Below are 26,537 nucleotides of genomic sequence, written 5' to 3' on the forward strand. Positions count from 1 at the left end.
TAAGGGAAATTTATGTGATAATTTAAAACTCACTAATATTCTTTAATTGTATGATTGAATTTACAAGTGATTAGGTTATGCAAATAATTTAATCTACGAAAATTGTAACATTTATGACTGTATTGAAGCTCTTTTGGAAGAAATAATATCGAAATATTTTTGCACCATATTTTGATTTCACGTAAACAAACAGTGTGACTGATGGTTTCCATGTGCTTAGACGTCGATATAATAAAGAATCACAGTACCTGTAAGGAGACACACAAAGAAACTATTTTCCAGCATTAGCACATTAATGAAATCACATTTATTTTGTCCGATTTTCCAGCAGCAGTAAAACCAGAAGAAGGCGAAAGTGTGGCAAGAGAGTCAGAACAGCAGATATCCGAACATAACATGAAACGATGTTGTAATTAACTGCACAATAAGAATAGATTCTCGAGACATGTCGTGGCAAGCATAAAAGATACGTAACCGGTGATGCGTTTTATTACTGAAATCAACATTTTGTAATCCTTCTTGAGTATTTCGATGCTTATGAAACGACACGCAGTTGTCAAATACTGAAAGAAAACATTCGGAATTCCGTATGTAACCACATTTTCAGTAATTTTTGGCTGTGATCAAACGATTTTATTTTTGTTATATGTCAATATACAGAAATTATACATTACAGTACGTGTGATCTAAAAGTAGTCACACTGTGGTGAATTTATTACAGAATTTGAAGTAGCAGATTTATTTTCCTTTAACAACATACTGAGTGCACTCAAAAATGAAATGAAAAATTATTTATGTACCGTACGCTGAAGAAACGTAAAAACTATATTCATTTCATATTAGCCAGCACGTAAAACCAATGACTGTCGAGAGATTCTGCTCATGTTTGCGATGTTCTGTTTCTTGGTCTCAACACATGGAATTTGCCTGAAGCGACACGTACTGTTCATTTGTCGTTCACCTGGTTGAGGAGAGCATAGTAGGAGTACGAAGCACTCATCAGCTGAAACATAAAACACAGAATTGCTTACCACAGGTAACTGAAGATGCTGTCAGTAGATCTACAAATATCAAATAAACAAATGGAGTACAAGTCCCTTTGATTAATTAAGGAGCAGAAACAAGATCAAGTATTTCCGTGAAATGTGTTTCAGAAAGCATATTTGGTAACTCTGCAATTCGCACCTAATCGTTTATTACAATTGTAGGAACCGGTTGCCATCTAACACAACAATACTTAATGTAACTACTGCAGTTGTATGAAGGACACGTCCGCTGTATTTGTGGGCGTAAGAATGCTTACTCACATGCGAATATAATTACTTATTTGAAAACTGCTACACCAGTATTACACAGACTGCACTAAATTGTGTATACACTTTACATTTTGGTGGAAAAGATGCTATCGTAACTACAAACTTAATTCATGGTTAGACTTAATATTCCAAACGGTGGATAAAGGATATTTTCAATACGAATCATAACACATTACATAGCTCGAACTACATTGTACAATGAATTTTCTGTGCACGCCGTTTGTGTCTCAAACTGACGCGTTTTCACATTGCTAGGCTTCATACGACACTGTTCCTCTTATCCTGTGACCTGTACGGAAAACACGAGCGACGCAAGACCTGACGAACTTTTAGCACCCTCAACTGGCCCCATTCTTCCTGAACGCAGGGCATCTTAAATCAAACTGGGACGTCGTCCAGCAGCATTGTTCGACTAACATAGATCATAGTTAGCAACAGCGTCCGTAGATCAAAGTGAGATACGACCTACACTCGCCTAATTGCCACAGAACCACTTGCAGAAGAGATACATATAACGAAGCGCATTTGAACCCAAAGAGAGAGAGAGAGAGAGAGGTGCAAAGACGCTGTATGAGACTGCGGGAGGTATCCCACACAAGAATATCTCTGAGACAGAATTCCCACGGTTCCAGTGGAACATCGGATTGCAGTATGTCTCGGCGCTTTTCTTACTCCAGAAGTACTAGCACTTAGTATTAGATCGTTAACAGGACGATCCCGACTAATGAAAACTGGAAGGCATACCCCTGATCCAGACAGACGCCTGAGGCACGTGCAGTGAACTAGGAATTCTGAAGCACGGGAGTTTTGGGTGCGAATGTCGCAGTCGTCTGGAAAAAAGTAAACATGTGCACATCCTGCTCAAGTGAACAGTGTCGAATCGTTCTGGCGTAACAACAACAATCACTGCACCAGACGTTAAGCCAGTCCCTGCCTGCAAGGGATCAGCCACCACACGGATAGTGCACATAGTCTCACGCATGTAACACAGAGAAATTAAATTATCTGACATTAAATGGGGCGAACTTGAGAAAACAAGGAAAACCCCAAAATATAAAGATATCGCTATAAACTTCCTAACAGTAGCATTGCACACAGCGCTTAAAAAAATTGTGATGCATATCAGTAAGCCTCGGTTCAACTAACTGTTTAATAATAACAACAAACAAACGGGCTCCCGTCAACAAGATGCACCAACATTGCATGTCGTACTGCAGCCACTATTTTTTGTGCATTACTGCGGAAAGCAGCAGCTCAACCACATGAGTTGAAGACGCCATACGCAACCAGCGAGCGCTTAGGTGTCGGTGTGTCTTTTCCAACAGCTGGACCGGGACCGTTTATAATCAACGAGGCGGTCTAGGTCAAGCACCTGTCTTATTTCTGCAGTCCCTGGCGACGGCGGGAAATTCGAAACTCTAAGGAGCCGCAGATCACCCCTACCCTGTTACCTATCGAGTCACGAGTCACACCCACCCTATTTATGATGTCAGTCTCATCATCACTTGACATGCCACACCCCTCCACTCCAAGCCGAAACAAACTGTATATGACAAAAATGTAACGTGTTCTACAGGCAGTTAAGCTTCACGTTTGAGACTAAATGACGAAATTTAGAAAAGTTACTAGTTCACGACCCCGCTGATTGTAAATGGTTGCGAAAGCATATTCGACTTTATAACAACAAATAATTCCCTTCAAATAGGAAGCATCATAAGGGATACAGGGATTAGTGACTACAATGCCGTTTGTAGCTATACTGAATGCTATAACATCCAAAACCCTCGAAAATAAAAGCAAAATTCGAGGGCTGGAACTTTAATAGTGGCAACTATTTATTTACAGCTCGTACAAAATAGATACGTGTTTCAAAGTTATACTGACTTTCAAAGTAGTCACCAGCATTGTGTATAACCCGTTGCCAGCGATGTAGAAGTCGTAGGATACTCTTAGCAGTGCCAGTTGAGTTGACAGTTCGAAAGGCGTGGACTATTGCCCGACGAATTTGTAGCAGTTCTGAAGCGAATGCCGTGAAGTGTTTCCTTCAGTTTAGAAATCGAATTACACTTACGACGGCTCTAGTCAGGGGAGTGCAGTAGGTGGTATAGCACTTAGCAGCCCCATCAGTCAAACCAATCAGTAACAGCTTGCACTGTACGTGCTTGAGCATTGTCCTGCAAAATGATGGTCAGGTCCTGCAGAAAGTGTCATCACTTTTGTCTCTATGTTGTTCATTTTTGGAACACAACCTACGAGCACCTTAGAGACAGAAGTGACGACACTTTCTGAAGGATCTGATCATCATTTTGCAGGACAACGCTCAAGCACGTACAGTGCAAGCTGTTACTGATTGGCTGATGGGGCTGCTAAGGGCTATACCACCTACTGCAGTCCCCTGACTCAAGCCGTCGTGAGTTCAACTCGATTTATAAGCTGAAGGAAACACTTCAAGGCATTCGCTTGAGAACCGCTACAAATTCGTCGGGCAATACACCACGACGCTCGAACTGTCAACTCAACTGGTACTGCTAAGAGTATCCTACGACTTCCACATCGCTGGCAACGGGTTAGACAAAATGCTGGTGACTACTTTGAAGGTCAGTATAACTTTGAAACACGTATCTATTTTGTACGAGCTGTAAATAAGTAGTTGCCACTATTAAAGTTCCAACCCTCGTATATGTATTTAAAAAAGCATGTAACAATTCGCTTGGAGCCTTCCTAAGAGACAACCTCCGTTCTTTCCGCACTGACTACCTGAGCGTGGACCAGATGTGACTTGATTAAAATAAATAGTAGAGACAGAAATGGAGATTAAAACGAATAGAGAGAAACCTGGGAACCTGATTGCCTCCCCCCCCCCCCCCGGCCATTTAATAGTTTTTACGACGAAACTAAATCGGAAGGGGCTCTGGTCGTATGTGAAGTACACCATCAGCAACACACACTCAATGCCTTCACTGTGCGACTGTGATGTTAACGTTATCGATGATAGTGCCACTAAAGGGGAGTTACTAAACACGTTATTCCGAAATTCCTTCACTCAAGAAGACGAAATAACATTTTGTAAGTCGACTCAGGAACTGTTGCCAACACGAGTAACTTAGAAGTAGATATCTTCGGTGTATCAAGGCAGCTTAAATCACTTAATGAAGGCAGTCCTCTGGTCCAGATTAGATTCCTTTCAGAGTATACTGTTATAAAGGCTCCATACTTAAAACTCAACCGCCCTCTTGACGAAAGATCCATACCGAAGGATTGGAAAGTAACCTATGTCACAGTCAAGAAAGGAAGGAGCAGTGATCCTATGAATTACAGATCAATATCACTGATGTCGAATCACAGTAGGATTTGGCAACTTATACTGTGTTCGAACATTATGAATTTCCTCTATGAAAACGATCTGTTAACACATAGTTAGCACGGTTTCAGAAAATATCGTTCTTGTCAAATACAAATAGCTCTTTATCCTCACGGAGCGAGGGAGTGGTATCGACAAGTAATCTCAATTTGATTCTATATTTTTATATTACCAAAAGGCTTTTGACATCGTACCTCACGAGCCGCATCTAACCAAATTGCAACTGCCAGTGGAGCATCATCTCAGTTGTGTGACTGGATCCGCGACATCCTGTCATAAAGGTCACAGTTCGTAATATCTGACGGAAAGCAGAAGCGACACCTAGCGTTCCAAAAGGAAGTGTTATAGGCCCTCTGCTGCTTCTAATTTATATAAATGATTTAAGAGGCGGCCTGAGCAGCCGTCTGACATTGCTTGTAGATGATACTGTCATCTATCAATTAGTAAAGTCATCTGATGATCAAAACCAATTACAGAATGATACAGAAAATATAACCATGTGGTGAGAAAAGTGGAAACTGGCACTAAATAATGTAAAGTATGAGGTCGTTGACAAAACTGTTAAAAGTAATTCGTTAAATTTTGATTACACAATAAATCAAAGAAACAAATCTAAAGGCCACCAACTGAAATAAATACCTAGGAATTGTAATTAAGAACAATTTAACCTGAATCAATTACATCGATAACATTGTGGGGAAGACAAACCAAAGACTGCCTTTTATTGGCATGGATAAAAAAAGAGCCTGTTTACACTTCACCTGTCCATCTTCTGCTGGAGTATTGCTGTGTGTTGTGGGATCCTTACCAGATAGGATTGACGAAGGAGGATACTGAAAAAGTTAAAAAAGCAAGTAGTTTTGTACTACCGCGGAATAGGGGACAGGTGTCACGGTTACATTGTGCATGTGGGGTGGCAATCGTGGAAACAATGGCGTTTCATGCGCTGGGTAACCCAAGGTCTTGGTCACCTTGTCACGGTCCGCGCGGCTCCCCACGTTGGAGGCTCGGGTCCTCCCTCGGGCATGAGTGTGTGTGTTGTCCTTAGCGTAAGTTAGTTAAGTTACATTAAGTGGTGTGTAAGCTTAGGTTCCGATGACCTAAGACCATACCACGAATTTCCAGTTTCCTATGGCGTTTTCCGCTGCGGGAAGATCTCTCCAACGTTCTCTTCTGAATGCGAAAACATTTTTTGACATCTACTTATATAGGAATTTTGATTATTTAACAGAAATGAGATCTCGCACGAAAAGATTTAATAGTTCTGTTTTCCTGTACACTCTTCTAGAGAGGAACGGAAGAGAAACAGTGTCAAACTGGCACCATCAGGCGCTTAAGTGCAAACTACAGAGCCTTGTTTCGACCTAGGTGTTTCAGTGCTCTGTCAAACACTCCAGGTATCATCATATCTCCTAATTTCATCTTCGTCTACATCCTCTTCCACTTTCATAATATTGTCCTCAATTATTTATCCCTTGTATACACCCTCTATACGTTCCTTCCACCTTTCTGCTTTCCCTTCCTTGCTTAGAACTGGTTTTCCATCTGAGCTACTGATATTCATACAAGTGGTTCTCTTTTGTCTAAAGGTCTATTTAATTTTCCTGTAGGCAATATCTGTCTTACCCTAATGATATATGCCTCTAAATCCTTACAATTGTCCTCTAGCCATCCCTGCTTAGCCATTTTGCACTTCTTGTCGATCTCATTTTTGAGATATTTGCATTCCTTTTTGCCTGCTTCATTTACTTCGTTTTTATATGTTTTCCTTTCACCAATTAAATTCAATATTTCTTCTGTTACCCAAGAATTTCTACTAGCCCTCGTCCTTTACATACTTGATCCTCTGCTGGCTTCACTACTTCATCCCTCAAAGCTACCCATTCTTCTTCTACTATCCTTTCCCCGTTCTTGTCAATCGTTCCCTAATGCTCTCCCTGAAATTCACTACACACTTTGTTTCTTTCAGTTTATCCGGGTCCTAGCTCCTTAAATTTCCACTTTTTTTGTAGTTTCTTCAGTTTACAGTTAATGTGGTCAGAGTCTACATCTGCCCCTGGATATGCCTTAACATTTAAAACCTGGTTTTTAAATCTCTGTGTTACAATTATATAATCTATCTGAAACCTTCCAGTATCTCCAGGCCTCTTCCGTGTATACAACCTTCTTTCGTGATTCTTAAACCAATTGTTCGCTATGATTAAGTTCTGCTCTGTGCAAAATTATACCAGGTGGCTTCCTATTTCATTCCTTACCCCCATTCCATATTCACCTATTACTTGTCCTTCTCATCCTTTTCCTACTATAGAATTCCAATAATCCATGACTACTCCTATTTCCAAAAAGTCTAAAAAGTCAGTATCTGATTCCCAGAAACATTTCCAAGGCTGATCCTCACTTGGCAAAAAGAAACTTCGCATTGTTCTCGGAGGCGTTACTGAGGCAGCACAACAATTAAGGTTTGTAGCCCACCAAGTGGCCGCGAAACTAAAAAAGAGCCAACCTTAAAGAACGGCAACGTCTGCAACTGCCACCTTAGAACCAATGTACTCCGACGACAACCGAATCATTCCACCGGCTGACCCTGGTGGATGGACGATGAGAAGGACATAAATGAGAGCCAACCGTAGTGTCATATTGAAATGTGTGTATGAATGTCTATGTATGGATAGAGCGGCATTTACTGGTTAGGGTACATCTCATTCACAATGACCGATACTTTCACGTACAACATACCAATCACTAACATTAACAGAATTCAGAGTGATTTAAATTCAGAGCGTTCACAGACTATACACCACTAATGTAGACGTCCGGCAATTACAAGAATTCTGCGTAGAACCGAACATCGCGGGATTTGCAGCCATAACGTACATCTGCAAAGAGGACCACCAAGGAGTCGCAATCATATTAAGAGATGGAATCCAGCACTCGAATATAAAACGCCTGACTAATGGACGGGGCAGTGGCATTCAGATTGTCAACTTATACGCACCATCCGGCAATAACCGTCGAAAAGAACGTTCTTACTTTTATAAAAGTGATGTGCCTTTTCTCATTAATGAATATGCCGCCAATTGTATCGTAGGGTGTGATTTTAACTATTTTATATATGCCAAAGGCCAAACACTGAAATTTAATAAATTCACAGAACTCGACCACCTCGTTTCTGGACTGAAAGTACTCCACACCTGGGAAAAAATATCGGGAACCGCGTCGAATTCACACACATAGCCTGTAATGGCGCCACCCAGGTAGACCGCATAGACGTTTCTTCCGCTTTCGGCCATAATGCAGTGAACAGCGATTTTGCTCCAGTTGGCTTTTATGACCATCAATACTACATAAACCTCCAACGCCCAGAAGTGTTTCGTGGGAGAGGCTACTGGAGAATGAAAATTTGCCTGATGCAAGACAAACAACTGGATGCAGACATCGATCGGGCATGGAAGAAAGTAAAGCGCCCCGAAACCCAATACTGATCGACTACTGGAAGGTGGCGACATAGAGCTAAAGCGAAACTTTGATAATCAGTGAAAGGTTACACTTACCAGAAGACCTATTCGGTCAAACGAACAATAGAATTTTGCTTCTCATGTCTCCGTGCACTATACCACGCTACCGAGATCACAGCTGACGACGCTTACCGCTGTATAAAGAAGTCCAAGCCGAAAATTGCGAACCTGTATCGCAAACAAATGGAAGGCACGATAACGCGACCCCAACCAAAGGACGTCGAGTCAGAAGAAACAGCGCCACTATACCACACTTTACGAACATTGCGGCGGCAGTAAGCGAAACTAATTGAAGAGGTTGTTAATGGGACGGGGACTGTAGCTATAAGACAGCGCGATGTCTCACCACAAGTGTATAACTGGTACAGAGCACTTAACGACAGGCAGGTCATCAGTGACGCATTTTTCACCGAAATTCTCAATGAAATAGTTCCCGCACTGTCGCGTGTCGACAATGATACGCCTGACGCCCCGTTCAGTGAAGACGACGTTAAACGAGCCGTGGTCAGAGCTACGAAACGAAAATGTCTTAGCGCGGAACTTTAATCAACACTACTGGAATATCTTGACGCTAACATTAACTCAACTTGCTAATGAGATGTGCCTTTACCCAGAAAAAGAAACACCAAAAGCATGCATGAAATGCGATCTATCACCTTACTTAACTCAGACTTTAAAATCGTAACATGGACTGTGAAACAGCGAATGCAGCCGGTGTTGCATACAATGCTAGGAAAACACCAATATGATGCGGCACCTTGGCGCAATGTAATAACAGCTGTCTGAGATCTACGGGATATCATCTCTACGCTGGCGGACAATAAAGACCCATGCGTGCTGCTATTTTTAGACTTTGAAAAGCGTATGACCGCATAAACCGTGAGTATCTGATTAAAGTACTGAAGAAGATGGGTTTCGGCCAACGTTTCGTCATTTCCAATCTCTATCACGTTAATTGATTACTGACCACCGGTCTGACAAAATTATACTTAGGTCCATCAGAACAATGGCGTTGTATGCCATTGCGGTAGAACCCTTACTTGTATGCATAACCCAGCGATCAATAGTAATCAACATCAGAAAGGAAAAATTGGCTTGCATTGTTTATGCAAACGACGTCTGCTTGGCAGTACGATCCATAGCAAATCTAATGGAAATGGAGAACCTCGTCAGCGACTTCAACGGGGCCACCGCTGCGAAACTAAACAAGAGAAAGACGACATTGCTCCATATGGGAGAAGGCATTGGTGGTATTACCCATCTCCATTGGTGTGCAACGAGGGCACCGCACAAATCTCCCGAAGACTACTGGGACGCAGTATCAGACGTGAGGGCGACGGAAGACTGGACGGACATGCTGTACACGATCACAGCCACAACATGCATTTACCCTGACAGGGATTTAGATCTCCTGCAAAGAGTACACACGGTCAGGATATCTATAGGGAGCAGAATGTATAGCTGAGCCAAATCCTACCAGTCTCAAACACCTAGCAGACAGCATACAGAAGGTGTTCTCTTGGTATGTCCTCAGAGGCCATATTTTCAAATTAACCTTTAAAAACTTGAAGTTACCAACCTCACGAGGAGGGATTGCCAGAAATATGTGTTGGACCTCACTAATCAACCGAACGCTGAAAGTATCAACAATGACACACCGAGCTTAGTTAAGAACTTAACGCTATATTGGAAACCATCCAGTATAATGCCACCAATTAACGAAGCTACGATACCAATAATCTTTCGCCATATTAGATTTTACTACTGTGAGTTCAGTTACATACGAGAAGCTGACAACATCCTCCACCTCACACCAACACGAAAATTAATAGTTTTTTCACAACAGATGGTAGAGAAAATAGTCATTCAGAAATACCCACAAACAAAGTGAAATACTATCTGACGATGTATGCACAGCTCTGTATTGCCATCACGCGTCCTTTTTTCGTGGAACTCTAATCGTTAACGACAAGGTTCCGACCATTGAGAAGCTCCACAACATCCACCTGAAGCCGACACCCACCTGTACGATATGCGGTCACATGGACAACACAGTTCACAGGGTCACGTGCTGTACTGCTGGACTCATCACGGCACACATGCGAAGTAGACTGTCGATAATTGACCGCATGGTTCAACACAACGTTGACGTCGTGGAATTAACCAGACCACAAAACATACGTTATCCCCTGAGGAAGCAAAATGCCATCATTTGGATTTCAGGTTACACCGCTGTACATATATGGAATACGAACATGCAGTGGTAAAATGACACACAGATTACGTTGGCACGTACGGTGACATGTTGAAAATTATGGTGCTGATGAATCAATTTATTTCACTACTTAGTACAAAACAACGTATCATAAGTACAAGGAAAACCTACAGAATTATTATATGTTACCTGAAGACGGATAACAATTGCCATATTAACGTGGCACTATTCTTTTTAGTTACGAGAAAGGTCAAGAAAAATACATAAAGAGAGAAACGAAAATTTCTGTTTCACAACTTTCCCGAACATGGCTATTTTGTAAACAATAGTTGTGTACCACTTGAAATTTAATAGCTCCGGTCTTTACCGTTACAAATATCAACTGCCTGTACTTACATGCAGGACAAAAAGAATCTTTCAACAAGAATGTTTTCAAGATTTGAAAACGAGCCAGCCCATTGTAGATTAATGCATTGGTGTGAGGAAACTTTCTAAAAGACTGTTTTATAACATCCATGTGTTGCCATCTGTATACATCATCATCATCAGTGTTCTGCCAAAAGGCAGGTTTTCACACGGTAGTTCTCCAGGCTGTCCGGTCTTCTGCCATCCTCTTCAGGTGTGCATAATATCCTTTTCCCTTCTTCCTCTCAGTCAGTCTTCTCCCACAAACCAATCCTCCCAAAGCATCTGCTAGCAAGCATTATGAATGTCCCAACCAGTTCTTATTCCTTTCTCTTACAACCTTCAGCAGACATCTATCTCACCAACCCTTTCTAATACTCTTTCACTACTCTCTCTTTCCATCCAGCTTATTCTCTCCATTCTCCTCCACATCCACATCTCATATTCTTCTAACCTTTTTTCATCCTCTCGTCTCAGCTTCCATGTTTCTGCCCCATGTAGTGCCACACTCCAGACAAAACATTGGCCAAGCCTTTTCCTTACACCTTTATCTAATTTGCCACATATGAGTCTCCTCTTTCTGTCGAATGGCTCCTTCGCTATGGCAATACTAGTTTAACCTCCCGGTGACATCTCAAGTCTTCAGTTATTGTGCTTCCAAGATATTTAAATTCTCTTACTTGGCTAATGGTAGATTGACCTACTTTAATATTGACAGTGTGCGTCTTGTACTGATGACCATACTCTTAGTTTTTGCTGTGTTTATTTGCATCCCATATCCCACACAAGCTTCATTCAGATCTTTCAGCATGTTAGTCACTGTCCGCTCACTTTCTGCCACTAATACCATGTCATCAGCAAATCTTATACATTCTATTCTCTTTCCACCAATACATATTCCTCTCTTCCCATCTAAGCCTTTCACAATAATCTCTTCAAAGTATGGGTTAATCAACAGTGAGTAATGGCAACAACCTTGTCTAACACATTGTCCAACGCTGCTCCCTTCTAGCATTTTATTTCCAATCCTTATCCTTACTTTCTGGAGTAAATATAGATTCTGTATCAGTCGTCTCTCTTTCCAATCTACTCCTTTCCTCTTCCAAATATCTATCAGCTTGTTCCACTGAACTCTGTCAAGAGCGTTTTCTAAATCTACAGCAAAGATTTCTCTACCTTTTGCCATATATCTTTCCCCTATAGTTCTTAACAGGTCAATAGCATCTCATGTTCCTTTTCCTCTTGTAATTCCGAACTGTTCCTCTGCAATCCCTCTATCCAGCTTGCCATATAGCCTTCTATTCAACACTCTCAGCAAGACTTTAGCTGCATGATAAATTAGACTGATGGTCCGGTGCTCTTCACATTTTTTAGTGTTTCTCTTCTTCTCTATTGGTATCACAACTGTTGCAAGGAAGTCCTCAGGCCATTCCCCTTCGTCATATATCTCGTTACAGAGGTAGACTATTTATTCTCTTGCCTTGTTTCCCAAACTCTTCAACAGTTCTGCTGGCAAATCATCAATTCCACATGCCTTCCTATTCTTCATCTCCATCAGCGCCTTTTCTACTTCTGCTTCCAAGATGGTGAATCCCTTTCCATCTTCCGGCACATATTGCTCCTCTTCAACCTTAATTTCGCTTTGTATTTGATCCCACTTATACAGACATTCAATATATTCTTGCCATCTGTTCAAAAACTCCTGTGCTCCTTCTGCCAGCGTACCATCCGCTCTTTCTATTTCCATGTTATTTCTCTTTTCTTACGTTCAAAAACTATCTCACTAGCCAGTCTAAAAACATTTTATACATTCCCTCTTTCTCCATTTTATCTATTTCGTCGCATTTCTGTTTCATCCATTTTTCCCTTGCTTCTTCAGTTTCTCTTCTAATATGTATACAAGTTATTAATTTATCCTGTGGTTCAGTGATGGAAATGGAACAGCTTACTACAAGGTAAAGAACTTTCTACTTAAAGTACTGTTTGAACAAAAACTATTGGACATAGTCCAAAAATATTTCCTTTGTGGAAATAGCCTTTTAAAAGGCTAATTGTGTTTGCGTTCAGTGCTTAGTTACGTATGTATGTATTAAAATGTTGAAAGGTAATAAAAAATAAAAAAACAAAAAGACTAGGGTGACTGCCATCCATCACTGTGTTCTGTTTCTGGAGCATTGGTGGCGGTGTGTTGACTTAGCCCTGCCGTTGTAATACAAGTCTCCCTTACCGCGCATGTATCTCTAGCTGCCTTTCTACCTGTACCATCAGTTCTTTGCTGTCGTGTGAATTACTGCATGCGTCCTCTGTTGGACACTCCATTTTGAAACGATCTGATCTCTGCAAACCACGAACGTACTGAACATACTCTTGTGTGCTAGCAGATCGTGGATTTCTAGTACGTTAACTTACGAGAAGACATGTTTAGAAAAATTTGTGCTCAGAGTTTGCATACCTTTAGGACAAATAAAGTGAGCCACAATACGGTATCTATCCTACGGTGTGTATGGTTTTCGAAAAGTCGCCTTACATGCCCTTAATTTTATCGTTTGCCATCTCAGGGGGATCGCTATACTCATTTACAGCACATAATTCTAAGCTAACGTCTGTCAAACAAGATTTTCAGATTTGTCCTGTAGGTAGCTGTGAACTTTACTTTCCCATTAAACTGCGATATAGTTCGTAGACACAACGCTTTTCAGATTTGTAACAATCACTTTTGCATGAAAATCGCGCTTCAACCGACCGTATTGTTTTCACGCATATCTATCTATTCATGAAGCACTCGTCGATATCATTACATTTCACCTTTCGGTATCGTGGATATCCAAAGACGAATAGTTTACGACTAGTTGCAGCTTTTGTATGGTGACTGATGATTGTAGTTACACGTAAGAGCATTTTCCCCTCATGGCTTCCAGTAAACATTGGACTAGTGTGTCTTCAGCTGCTTTGTCGCCAGGCTACGACAACACGGCATGTCATTACAGCATGCGGCCAAAAGCAGGCATAAACCATTCGAGCCAGTGATCATATGAAACTTTCAGTGAGTCCGTGAGGTATAATAACGTGTAATATGGTGGTCTAAGCGACACCACATTCCTCGAGATAAGCGGACACTTGGCTTTGAATGCTGGTCCATCACACAGTGTCCACCTCATTCCTTACAAATTTCACATCTAATTAATGGAACACTGCTGCAATGTGGAAATACGTGTGGTAAAACCATCTTAATCAGTTGCACCATATATTGCACGAAAAAGAGGCGAGGTGTGACAAAATTTCACTTCTTTGGGAACTGGCTTCAATTATGTGGAAGTGTCTTGTTCTCTTACTTAAATCCTGCCACTTACACAGTTTAGTTTGTTACACTTACCCGCACAAACGTTTCTCGTGAGACGTAGTAGAATTTGCCGGCGGTCAGTCCCAGGGGCCTCTGAGTCCTGCAGATGATGAACACCAGGGCGCGCTGCAGTTTTAGCGGTGCCCCCGGCCAGCCACAGGAATAGGCGGATTTTGCAAGTCGAGAGTTCTGCAAAGTAGTGAGCTATTTCAAAACGTTATTACGTGAATCGCAAAAGAAAATGTTTTCTATATGTTTGGATGGGCATGCAGGCCTGTAACTTCCTTCTTGCGTCTTAATGGATCTTGATCTCGGATCGGGGAACGAGGAGGGGGTTGGGGACAAGTGAATAAATTTTAATTATTGTGCTGATCGCTGTCATATCTGTAAATCACCTCTATATTGCGTTATGCGATACATATGATCACATATTCCTAATTACTAACGTATAAGGATAATGGTTCGTCAGCGCACCATTTATTTTAAAATAAAGAAAACAATAAAAAACCAAAGTCTCAGTTAATGATCCAAGCAGCACATCATATTTCTTTTGTTCTGTCTATTAAGTACGTAATGTTTAATCAATGTGTTCCATAAATATCCAGATTATCATTAAACACTAAACTTCACTGCTTAGTCTTTAGTTATATGTCTTCTGACTGTACTAATCTAGTTGGCATTATGAAACATATTTAATTTACTCGAATATGATTAAGCTACGATATGTACAAAGGATGTATTGCCTAAAATTATTACGTAGGTGAAAGTTATTGACATTAGGCTCGACATATCACAACTGAAACGTCTTTTTCTTCAGTTTGAAAGACTTACATCCTTTTCACAAAAAAATTTCTGTGAAAAGATGTTGATGATAAAGCATCTGCATTGTAGTGCATTCATTTGTAAAATTAAATGAGATTTGAAAAACCAATGTTACATTCTTGTATATCTGCTTCCCAGATTTGTATAAACGTGTAGCCGAAGTTTATGTGGTAATTAAAATTTAAAATAACACTCCTTTCGCGATAACTCTCGAGGGATATGCGAGATTAGAAACATGAACACTACACACCAAATCTTAGGGTCTGTGTTTAGCTTCTGACTTGTGAAAATACTATTTCAGTCAGCCAGATTTTACTTACTACTTGAAAGACACTATGCCACTCGTCTGAAGGTGTTTGTCATTTGTCCCATTTGTGAGTAGAAGTTATAACGAGAGGAGATGATCTGATATTAATAAATGACGATTCAGTCGAATAAAAAAAGTGTTTAAATCATCACGTAACACACCTAAGTCTCGAAAACGAGAAAGAAGCAAGAGAGAAACAGACGTAAAAGGCAGTTTGTTTGTAATGATTCTTCCCAATGAAGATTAAGTAATGCAATAGTGGTGAATATTTAGACCTAAAAGAATTTACTTTGTTTCGGGTTTAATTTTGTTATTTATTGGTTGGGATGAAGTATTGTAGTCCGTAGGATAGCTTGTGTGGTTATAGAGTGAGGCGTCATGGGTGGGGGGTGGGGGAGGGTGAGAGGTAAATGCGGTAAAATAATGTACCATCTGACAAGTGAACATGGAGTAGATACTATCAATCCACACATATCTCTAATTTTGATTGCACCATTAGTCTTACCCTACTGTTAGTAACTTTATTCATAGGTACCAGCAATTAGGCAAATATTGGATTCGACTTGACTAAATAGTAGAAGCGGATTTACAAAAAGGCACCTTAGAAATACAAACTGAAATAAGCATTTTGACACATTTAATAAATGACATCTAGTGTTAAACTCTTACATACACAGAAGCGCCAATGAATCTGGTCCAGGCATGCGTATTCTAATACAGAGATATGTAAACAGGAAGAATACGGCGCTGCGGGCGGCAATGCCTGCATAAGGCAGCAAGCGTCTGGCGCAGTTGTTAGATCGGTTACTGCTACTAAAACGACAGGTTATCAAGATTTAAGTGAGTTTTAACGTGGTGTTACAGTCGGCGCACGAGCGATAGGACACCCCATCTCCGGGGTAACGATGAAGTGAGACTTTCCCGTACGACAATTTCACAAGTGTACCGTCAGTATCAGCAATCCGTTAAAACATCAGATCTCCGACATCGCTGCGGCTGCAAAAAGATCCTACAAGAACGGGATCAACAACTGAAAAATCGCTCAACGTGACGGAAGTGGAACACTTTCGCAAAGTGTTGCAGATATCAATGCTGGGCCATCAACAAGTGTCAGCGTGCGAACATTTCAACGAAACATCATCGATATGAGCTTTCGGATTCGAAGGCCCCCTCGTGTACCCTTGATGACTGCACGACACAAGGCTTTACGCCTCTCCTGGGCCTGTCATTACCGAAATTGGTATGTTGATGACCGGAAACGTGTTGCCTGGTCGGAGATGTCTCTATCAGATTATATTGAGCGGATGGACGTAACAACCTCATGAATTCATGTACCCTAAATGTCGACAGGGGACTGGGCAAACTGGTTGAGGCTCTGTAATGGTGTGGGGTGTGTGCAACTGGAATGATACTGGACCCCCCGAAACGTCTAGGTACGACTATGTCAGGTGATACGTACGTATGCAGCCTGTATGATCACCTGCATCGATTCATGTCTATTGAGCATTCGGACTTGGGCAATTCCAGCAGGACAATGCGACACCCCACACATCCAGAATTCCTACAGAGCGGCACGGGGAACATTCTTCTGAATTGAAACACTTCCGCTTGCCCTCCCCAGAAATGAGCATTATTGAGCCTATCTGGGATACCTTGCAACATGCTGTTCAGAAGAGATCTCCGCCCCTTCGTACTCTTAAGGATGTATGGTGTCACTTCCCTCCAGCACTACTTCAGACATTAGTCGAGTCCATGCCACGTCGTCTTGCAGTACTTCTGCGTGCTCGCTGGGGACCTACACGATATTAGGCAGGTGTAACAGTTTCTTTGGCTCTTCAATGTATTTCTGCAATGACATCAAAAGAGATTATTATAAATTATTTCAATATGCAGAGACACTTTTAGGTTGTCAAACGATTTAAAGCTGTTATCAAATAGTATTTGGAAACATTATAACTTGTTTAAAATTACAGCCGGCCGCTGGTGGCCGAGCGGTTCTGGCGCTACAGTCTGGAACCGCGTGACCGCTACGGTCGCAGGTTCGAATCCTGCCTCGGGCATGGATGTGTGTGTTGTCCTTAGGTTAGTTAGGTTTAAGTAGTTCTAAGTTCTATGGGACTTATGACCTCAGCAGTTGAGTCCCATAGTGCTCAGAGCCATTTTTAAAATTACAACACAGATTTTTGAAATAATTGCTTATTTTCTCCAGCATCTGGGGTTTTCAGTGTGTCTGGGCAGCAGTTCTCCGAATAACTTAGAGCTCCGTAACAGGAAATCCCTAACGCTTCGTGAAGAATCGCTTGAAGTGCAGACGTCGGACTCAAACGTCTCCCTTTCTTATTTAGTGTGAAAGGATCTTGTCAAATTAAGTGGACTATAATAGAATATGAATTATTCCCCGGAAACATCTTGCGCAACGTAGTAAACAGCATAATAATATCCTCCAGATTTCACGTAAAACTGGAAAAGAAACAACGTTAATATCATTCATCAGTATCCTCAGAAAGGGACATTTATATATTCAGAATTTAGGTTCATTAAATATCCGAGTGAATGAATGATAGAGCGTAGTATTTCTGTTTCGACATAAACTGAAAAAAGGAAAGTTTGGACTGTAATTCTAGAACGTCTCACGACAGAATTTATATCGGACATGGCTGTAATTAAATTGAAACTATGAGGCAAAACTGTTACTTGGATTACAAAATACCAAATCTCCGTTTTCCTAACAATATCCTATCAATTTATTCTTGTCAGTTAGTGCTTAACAGCAAACGTCTTCCTGCATAATGTAATTAACAACCTATTAACAAAGAAAATCTGCTAGAAAATATGAACAAATCTTTTAGTCTAATACAGCGATTTACCTGATACAATATATCCTGGGCGTACCAGCAGTACATAAATATTTCGTATATGATGACTCCTAAGTATAACTGTAGCATCAGTAGCGCTGCGATGTTCTCCGTATTCTATAAAGTGAAAGATTTTCCAAATTTCAGTCTAAAATTAAAAACAAAATGTATATCTATAGCACTGAAATTCATATTGAAGAATTACACAGAAACAAGTAATCATCAAGCGGCAGTTATCACACGAATGACTGACACAGAACGTACCTTAGAACTTTGGTACAATGTGACGCAAATAATAACAGTTGCTCCCATGAACTGTAGAAGGACAAGTTTGCTCAACAGTCTTTCAGTTTCTTTAATTAATCTGTAACAGTAAGGCAGATGTAAACAGCACACAGAACAATACTTGTCTAGTTGCCATACGGAGATTGTGATTACAGATTCAGTCTAAATATATTTCGCGCTAAACGATACTATCACACATAAACATTTAACATTTACTTTCGAATGCGTACTTACTCTATGATGTCTTGATGGTACTTGATACATATGCAAAGGTCTTTCCACATTATTTCTGCAGAGGAAACGCCATCTGAATGCTTTTCTCGTGGCTTATCTGGTTTGCAAGTGTGAACGCTGCGCTTTCGAGACATTTCCCCAACACGTCTCAATCTAGCGTTCAGAACCTCTAGTAGTCCAGCTGCGTGAATTACAATGGAAACAAACAGCAGGTCCGGGACCACCCCAGTGAAGAAGCCATACTGCATGCTGAAGTACTGCAATGTGCTGAGTATCTCGTAGTTGGGACTGTCAGTGTCTCTGCTGGTGTACCAGGCAGTCGCCGGCAGTTCCCTATCTGGTGGAAATACGCCGAACTTCCGCATGATGGTGGGAATGATGGCCCAGACGCCAGGTGAAGTACCCCCCAGAAGCGTCATGCACAGTGTAATAGTTTTCGCCGATCTGTACGATGCATCAAGGATAGAGATTATTTCTGAGTCGTCAATTTTGAGTTGTTCTTTCCTCATAGCCTCTATTTTCTCCACCACGCGGAAAAAATCTTGCTGTCTCAAAACGAAGGTAAAGAATTTAATGAGACATTGTATTGTGGTAATGAGAAGACACGTGTCATGGGTTATTTTGTCTAAGTTTCCCCAGAAGTACCACAGGCCTTGTACCTGAGCGACGAGGAAGCTAATCAGCGTGAAGAGCACCCACGTTCTGTACACCACATACCACTTTGCTTGGAGCCATGGCGGTCTCCACATACCACCAAGCGCCAGAACCCGAGTGTTTATCCACAGCGCTGTATCCGACCACGGTACGTTTTCCGGCATCACGACAAGTTCACCTGTTACAGAACACAAGGTATTTATAATGATGCTACAACACGTATGCATATTTAGATCCTGATTTTGCCTGTTAAAATATGAGGTGTATAGTTCCAAAAATCCTCATCTGAGTCTTGACTCGAAAATGATGTATGGCCATTTACTGTTCCTTTATCTGTCCGAAAAACATCAGTTTACCCTCGAACACCCTTCTTTTCTTACATAAAATAAGCATTGAAATTCAGCATTATTTCCAAAACTCGGCACATTCTCGTAAGAGAACGTTATAAAACTCGACATATGCAGCTAGTTCCAAACATTTGTATTATATTGCGCCCCACGAGCATGTCATGTTCCAGAGCAGCACATCTATTCACAGGACGTCTGTTGCTTTAAGATACGGGATATTTATTTCACACAAATTTGTAACACTACATCTTTACTGCTCACTTTTCGCTGGAGGGAACGTCAACAATGCAACATTAGGTCAATGTTATATTATCATGCAGCATTATTGCCACATCCGCATTTCTGTCTCGTTTCTGAAAGTGACTTAGTTTGTCATCATGAGCTTATAACATGGAATCTCACGTACAAGAGGTGTCACCAGTACAGCCAGGACATGGAAGGGTGAGAATCCTTGATACCACTAAATGAACATAATACAAATTAGGAAGTTAAGTTCCATGTACTTTGTATTATTGCATTTTTTTACCTTTCTGCTTATGACCAGTACACTGCACGTTTGGTTGTGTTTTTATTCATTATTCTGTGCACTCAGTGAGAAGCAGTCACAGAGGTACAATTTGTAACCATAAAACAGAAGCTTTCCAATGCAGACTCTTAGCCCTATGTGCTACAAAGCCTTTTCATAATGTGTTTTATAGTGTTCAGGTTGCATTCATTCCTAAATACAGAGCAGCTGATCGTCCAGGAAGAAAGACGGAGAACAGTACGGGTAACACCAAGCGAAAAACTGTCTCCATTAAGTATTTTGTAAAAAGAGCAGTGAAACATCCAGGGACGAAATCACTTGTTGTTCCTGTGTGCTGGCAAACTTCTTAGGAATCTTGCAAGTCGATGGTATCCGATATGGCTCGTTTACACGAGAGATTTGTAAACTGGGCTACCATCAGTAGAAAACAAGAAATATGACATCAAACAGGTGGGTATGAAAATTTCATCGAACAGTTAGCTAATGCAAGTAAACTCCAGTACTGGAGATGTCAGACTGAAGGCCGCCAGACTCTGGACAGTGACCTAAATGCTACTAAACTCTGGAGAACGTTGAATGAATACGTTGTACTTGATATCAGAGTAAACAAGGCTTTCTTCCGACATTATTTTTGTGCGAATTACAATATAGGCTTTGGAAGTCCATCAACTGATGTTTGTTCCACATGTTTGTTGCTAAAGAGAATGTAGAACAATCTAAAACATCCCAAGAAAAATCATAGGTGGTGACTACCCTAAGACTAGGTAAGTTAAGAGCCCTAGCTTTCTATGACTTTTTGCGAAAGGAACGGGTCGAGGAACACGTTCTTAGTTATGACTGAAAAAAAAATGAAGGCAATTATTTCATGTGTGTTTCCCTAGAATAATGTCGCCGTGAAGTATCCAACGGAATATCGTCGGAACTTAATGATAGATTAAACAAGCTTGATCTCTCCGCTATGAAAGTATTAAGCTAATTTCCGACTGCTGCGCAGGACAAAACGAAAACAGCCCAATTATTGGCATGATTTCCTACTGGACGAGAAATGAAGGTCCATAGATGAAGTTCAGGTGATCTTTCCAGTTGTTGGCCATTATTTTATCCCAGCTGACAGAGTATTCGGAAATAATGAAAAGGAGATAAAGAAGATGGACGCCGTTACTAAACCGGAACGATAACAGAATATATTGATAAAGTATGGTTCCCAAAACAAATTAGATGTGGACTGTACAGTTTATGATTGGAAAAGAAGCATAGAAAATGTTTTCAAACCACCAAGTGCCTAGCATTTCAAAATGAAGTTTTGTGAGAGAATTATGTAAAAAGGTGGAAAAATGCAGTTTTAATAAGAGGTGAGCAGTACTACAGAAGTGACCTGAGCGTATGCTGAGGAATACTAAAACGGGGAAACACATTTTCTAACTTCAGAAGCGGAACTTCCCACGGATGCCTTCATCATCAAAAAAGAAATACTACGTGATGTTATTAGTTAGGGAACTTTCTGGAGATAGCTGGAGACAAGTGGAATCCTTTTTGTATTGGAGGCATTTAATAGATCTTGTTTATGAGGAGGAGGAGGAGGAAATTATGCATCTAGAACCAGACTGTGTCATCTGAGAATCACAGGAAGATGAATATAATCTAGGAATATAAATATCGTGAAACTTGTTATCAACGAATGAAAACAAAAAAGAGCCCAAATTGTGAAAACTAACCAATGTTATTTAATGTTTTTCATATTTTGAATAAAGTGAACCTTACCTAAAATGGAACATACGGGTTTATGATGTCCCGCAGCCTGATAATTTCACTGTTTTTGTTTCCAAATGGCGTCATATTGAGTAATTAGTTCCAAAATACATCTCCCTATATAAGGATTTTATAATTCATAAAAGTTACTTTATTTTAATCGTGATTAGGTATTTTACATTCAGGGTTACTTTTAACGACAATAGAGTGTCATTTCCTTTTATATGAGCACTGTTAACATTGGAATCAGTTTTCCTTTTCATTTTTCTAAGACTGAATTAGGAAGCAGATGTCAACTTTTGGAACTATAAACCTCATGTATTTTCGTGTTTCCCATGAGCTTTGATACTAAGTCAATGTGGCCGAGCGGTTCTAGGCGTTTCAGAATGGAATCGCGCGACCTGCCGCAGATTTGAGTCCTGCCTCGTGCTTGGATGTGTGTGATGTCCTTAGGTTAGTTAGGTTTAAGTAGTTCTAAGTTCTAGGGGACTGATGACCTCCGATTTTAAGACTCACAGTACTCAGAGCCATTTGAACCATTTTTTTGATACAATGTTACAGGGTAAACCATTTACCTGATGCCGAACGCGCGGTGCCACGCAGTACGGTTGAATGGATCCCGCGTGTCTCCCTTAGTAACATTCGATGTGCATTTTCGTCTAATGCTATTCGAACAGCGAACAAAATATCGCGAGTGTAACAGCGATGTCCGCGAACGCAACAATGGCCAGACCGAATTATCCCATTCCACAATGAGTGTTTATTCACGATCCGTATGTGAATGTGTATACACGGCGTCCATACAAGGGGGAAAGGGGGAGAGCGTGACCTGATGTAAACTTTTTAATATTGAGGAAGATGAATGACGACTTGTAACTAGCGATTAAAAAGGTTCAGTTCAGGCGCTGCTGAAAACCTGCGTGATTCCGACATTTAAATCACATTCTTGAAAGAAAAACATCTGACTGCAGTATATTTCTTTCTTTCCCTTAGAGCTAGGGAGTCCGGCTCGCCCCCCCCCCCCCTCTTCCACCAAATGGTTCAAATGGCTCTACACGCTATGGGACGGACGTAATATCTGAGTTCATCAGTCCCCTAGAGTCAGAACTACTTAAACCTAACTAACCTAAGGACATCACAAACATCCATTCCCGAGGCAGGATTCGGACCGGCGACCGTAGCAGTCGCGCGGTTCCGCACTGAAGCGCCTAGAACCGCTCGGCTATAACAGCTGGCTTCCACCAGATACGGCAGCCCTTGGTATAGAGTCCACTCGTATTTTCCGAAGACTGTCTGAAGAGAAGTTTCCAAGTGTTCGAATTCTGGGTCATGACGTACCTGACATATTCCATAAGCCTCGTGAAACGGGAAGTGTTCGTGACAAGAAGCGAATACAATGACGCACAGTGCTGATGAAGCTCATCTCGATTACGTTGCATAGTGCCTGGAAAAGACCACTAAAACCCTCTTAGACGTTTTCACAGAAAACGGAAATTCCTTACACCTCTGTACGAAGTTACTTGTGTTCAGGGCTTATAATGAAACACTAGTGCGAGAAATTAAACCTGGTGATGACGCACACATGCTTAGGGTTTACGACTGTAATTCAAAATAAGTGCATGTCAGTCAAGTGAATCTTTACCTCACTTTGTTTTCAGACGAACCTTGTTCCGTTTGCAGAGGTATATTAATCAGGAAGCACTGATATAACAATTTTGGTTCACAACTAAAAAATAGGCATGTGGTGAGCAGTTAGTGGTGACAGAAAACAGGTCCTGATGATATTTTGGGCGACTGGTAGGTATCCTCGTGTTCAGGGCGAGAATTTTGTTAGCAACGAGAAGTGCAGTTGTGCCTTAAATTTTCAGGTCACTAAGCAGTATACTGGAAGTCCTTACGTCTTCTGAACTCTGCTGATGATCTATTCTTGCACTGCAGATAGGAACTCCTGCAACAGTGTACTTCTGCACACAATAAGTCATGTGCTCTTTTATGCAGGTTAAGTTTGTTAATTTGGCTATTCATGATTATTATTTAGCAGATAGCTAGTATGTATACAGAAGCAAGTGTCCTTTAATGCTCTCTTTTGTAAATTGAGTCACAAACGTCAAACAAAGGGATCGAATGGAATACACCCCACTTTTTTGTACATCAAATGAGGTTCATGACCCATCAAGAATTTTGTATGCTTCAGATTAGTTCATCGTGAGTCATTATTGCTCTATTCCATAAATATTGCTTTATATCAAAGATAACATTCTCTTGTATGTCACTAGAGATACTTGAAAAGAAAATGTTAAGAGAAATCACATTTTTGGAAACACCTTTTCCTACATGTTGTAAGATGGCAAGAACTATGCCTCTTACATGAAGTCATAAAAGATCACATAACTCACGTTGAGCGAACAGTAGGATTGAACAAAATGACTGACAAGGCACAATGCATCGTGTAGAGGGTATAGCATGGACGTAGTGGAATAAGTAATGTTGGGTGATGGTTTTAAAGTAATTCAGACGACATGAAAACTTTGTGGAAACGAGTTGCTTTACTGGATTCTAGTTTACCCCAGGGAAGTATTTGACCATGGCCAGCCAGGGGAGCGGCTAAGGGAAGCGACAATAGGCAGCTTAACAGTGCGCGGCCTTCAGCCACCTTAAGATTGGGTGGTTGAGCCCGACTCCATGCTGGTGTATCGGGAAAGAGACGGAGAACTTTTACGCCTGTTGATAAATGTCCATCGTCCCGTTTTCTGTGAAACATGCGACAAAGCTGCGCAAAGCTATGGTGGAGCAGTCAACAGCAACTTCACGCCGAATTCACGGTCTGCAGAGCCTGAAGTAAATCAGGTGAAGAGCGACAGCATGAAATACGCTGGCCTCCGATGGGAACGTAGGACCAAGGAATTTGAAGTACTCTCCTGGGAGTCAGAATTCCGGAAAACTTGGTGTTTGTGCAGACGCTAACCTTGATGGGAGGTCTGTGGGGAGCTAAATAGAAGAAGTTGAGAAGAAGGGAAATTTTGTGGGAATTTGTTCACTTCCCACAGCAGGCATTGGTCGGCACTGGGAAGCGACACATAATTAACGCGACTTGCGCTGCAATTGGCGTAAGTGATTTTGATGGAGCGGAAACCAAGGCGAAGAGTGGACTGGCAGAAGTCTCAGTAGATGTCTTCCATTCCCAGTTTGCCTTAGGTGCGGACGTGGCATTCTTTACTCAGCTTGCCTGAGAAAGAGTGAGCATCTCTGCAGTTTAGGACTTAGCAAATGGAACGATTGAGTTTGGAGATAGAATGTTTTGGTTCAGCTATGTACTGAGCAAGATAGCTAGGAGTGAATACACGAGCGCAGCCTTGCAGCACCATGAGGTCGACCGACGTCCACACAACAATACTGCTCCACCACGCTGTATTCGGTGATATTGCGCCCGCTCCGGCCTCTGATTTATTTGTTGGATCATGTTGGCAAAGTTTCCATGAAGGTTTCATGGGCCGTGTAGTGTAGAATTCTTCTCGCACTTCGCATTACGCCTGGGTCAGTAAAAAGGAATTATTTTTGAGTTATCGAGCTTTACTCCACACAAACGCAATTTGTTACCACTGCCTGTTAGGAGAGTCATGTAATGTGATGATTGAAGGTCGTGAGTTAAAATAAATTTGTGATAATCGACTGCATCTGTTTTCAATCAAGTAGTTGAAATCCCAAGTCACTTTGTTAATTAATTTTATGTTCAACATTTGCATCTGGTGTTCAATTAATGTCAACACTGCCACCGCAGTGCAATCAAGAGCCACAAGGCCTTATACTTTCTTTGCATTATCCAATATTGCGACAGTTTTGCTCTCTCTGTTGATCTGTTAGTCAATTAGCTGCTGTTGTGGCGTAACAAGCTAGTCACGCCACACTGAGGAGGAAGCCGAAAGGCATGCGTACACACACGCCGACTGGCGTCAAGTCTGGAACAGGATACGTATTGAATACTATAAAGAAAATACGTATCTTTGGAATATACTTAACTTTTAATCAATCCTTGTGATACATCTCTCTTGACTATACAAATGAGACTCGTAAGATACATGCACTGTGACAATTGGCGCCTTGCTAAGTCGTAGCCATTAACTTAGCTGAAGGCTATTCTAACTGTCTCTCGGCAAATGAGAGCAAAGGCTTCGTCAGTATAGTCGCTAGTAACGTCGCCGTACAACTGGGGCGAGTTCTCGTACGTCTCTCGAGACCTGCCGTGTGGTGGCGCTCGGTCTGCGATCACACAGTGGCGACACGCGGGTCCGACATGTACTAATGGACCGCGGCCGATTTAAGCTACCACCTAGCAAGTGTGGTGTCTGGCAGTGACACCACAGCTGCGGTGAACACACGCCAAAAGCAGATAAGTGACGGGTGGTGTGTTACAATGTCATATGACACAAGTATTGTGAAGTACATAACTAAGAAACTGAGCAGCACGAAACTAGGAAACAGAATTACTGGGAATTCAAATAATTCCGATGGGTATAAAATATTAACGTAATATACACTGAAGCACAAAAAGAAACTGATACAGGCATGCATATTCAAATACGGGGATATGTAAACAGGCAGAAAAAGT

The 26,537-nt window shown here is 41.3% G+C and overlaps 1 protein-coding gene across 1 annotated transcript; it reads right to left on the reverse strand.

Moving 5' to 3' along the window:
• Positions 1–946: 946 nt before the first annotated feature.
• Positions 947–19,164, reverse strand: LOC126199410 (odorant receptor Or2-like). Its single transcript, XM_049936329.1, has 5 exons — positions 18,656–19,164; positions 18,401–18,500; positions 18,149–18,253; positions 14,186–14,341; positions 947–1,003 (listed from the first exon to the last, which is right to left on the reverse strand). Exons 1-5 carry the CDS (start codon positions 19,162–19,164, stop codon positions 947–949), a joined length of 927 nt encoding a protein of 308 aa, XP_049792286.1.
• Between the last annotated feature and the right edge of the window lie 7,373 nt (positions 19,165–26,537).

The sequence above is a fragment of the Schistocerca nitens genome, chromosome 8 (genome assembly GCF_023898315.1).
Source record: "Schistocerca nitens isolate TAMUIC-IGC-003100 chromosome 8, iqSchNite1.1, whole genome shotgun sequence".
Classification (NCBI taxonomy): domain Eukaryota; kingdom Metazoa; phylum Arthropoda; class Insecta; order Orthoptera; family Acrididae; genus Schistocerca; species Schistocerca nitens.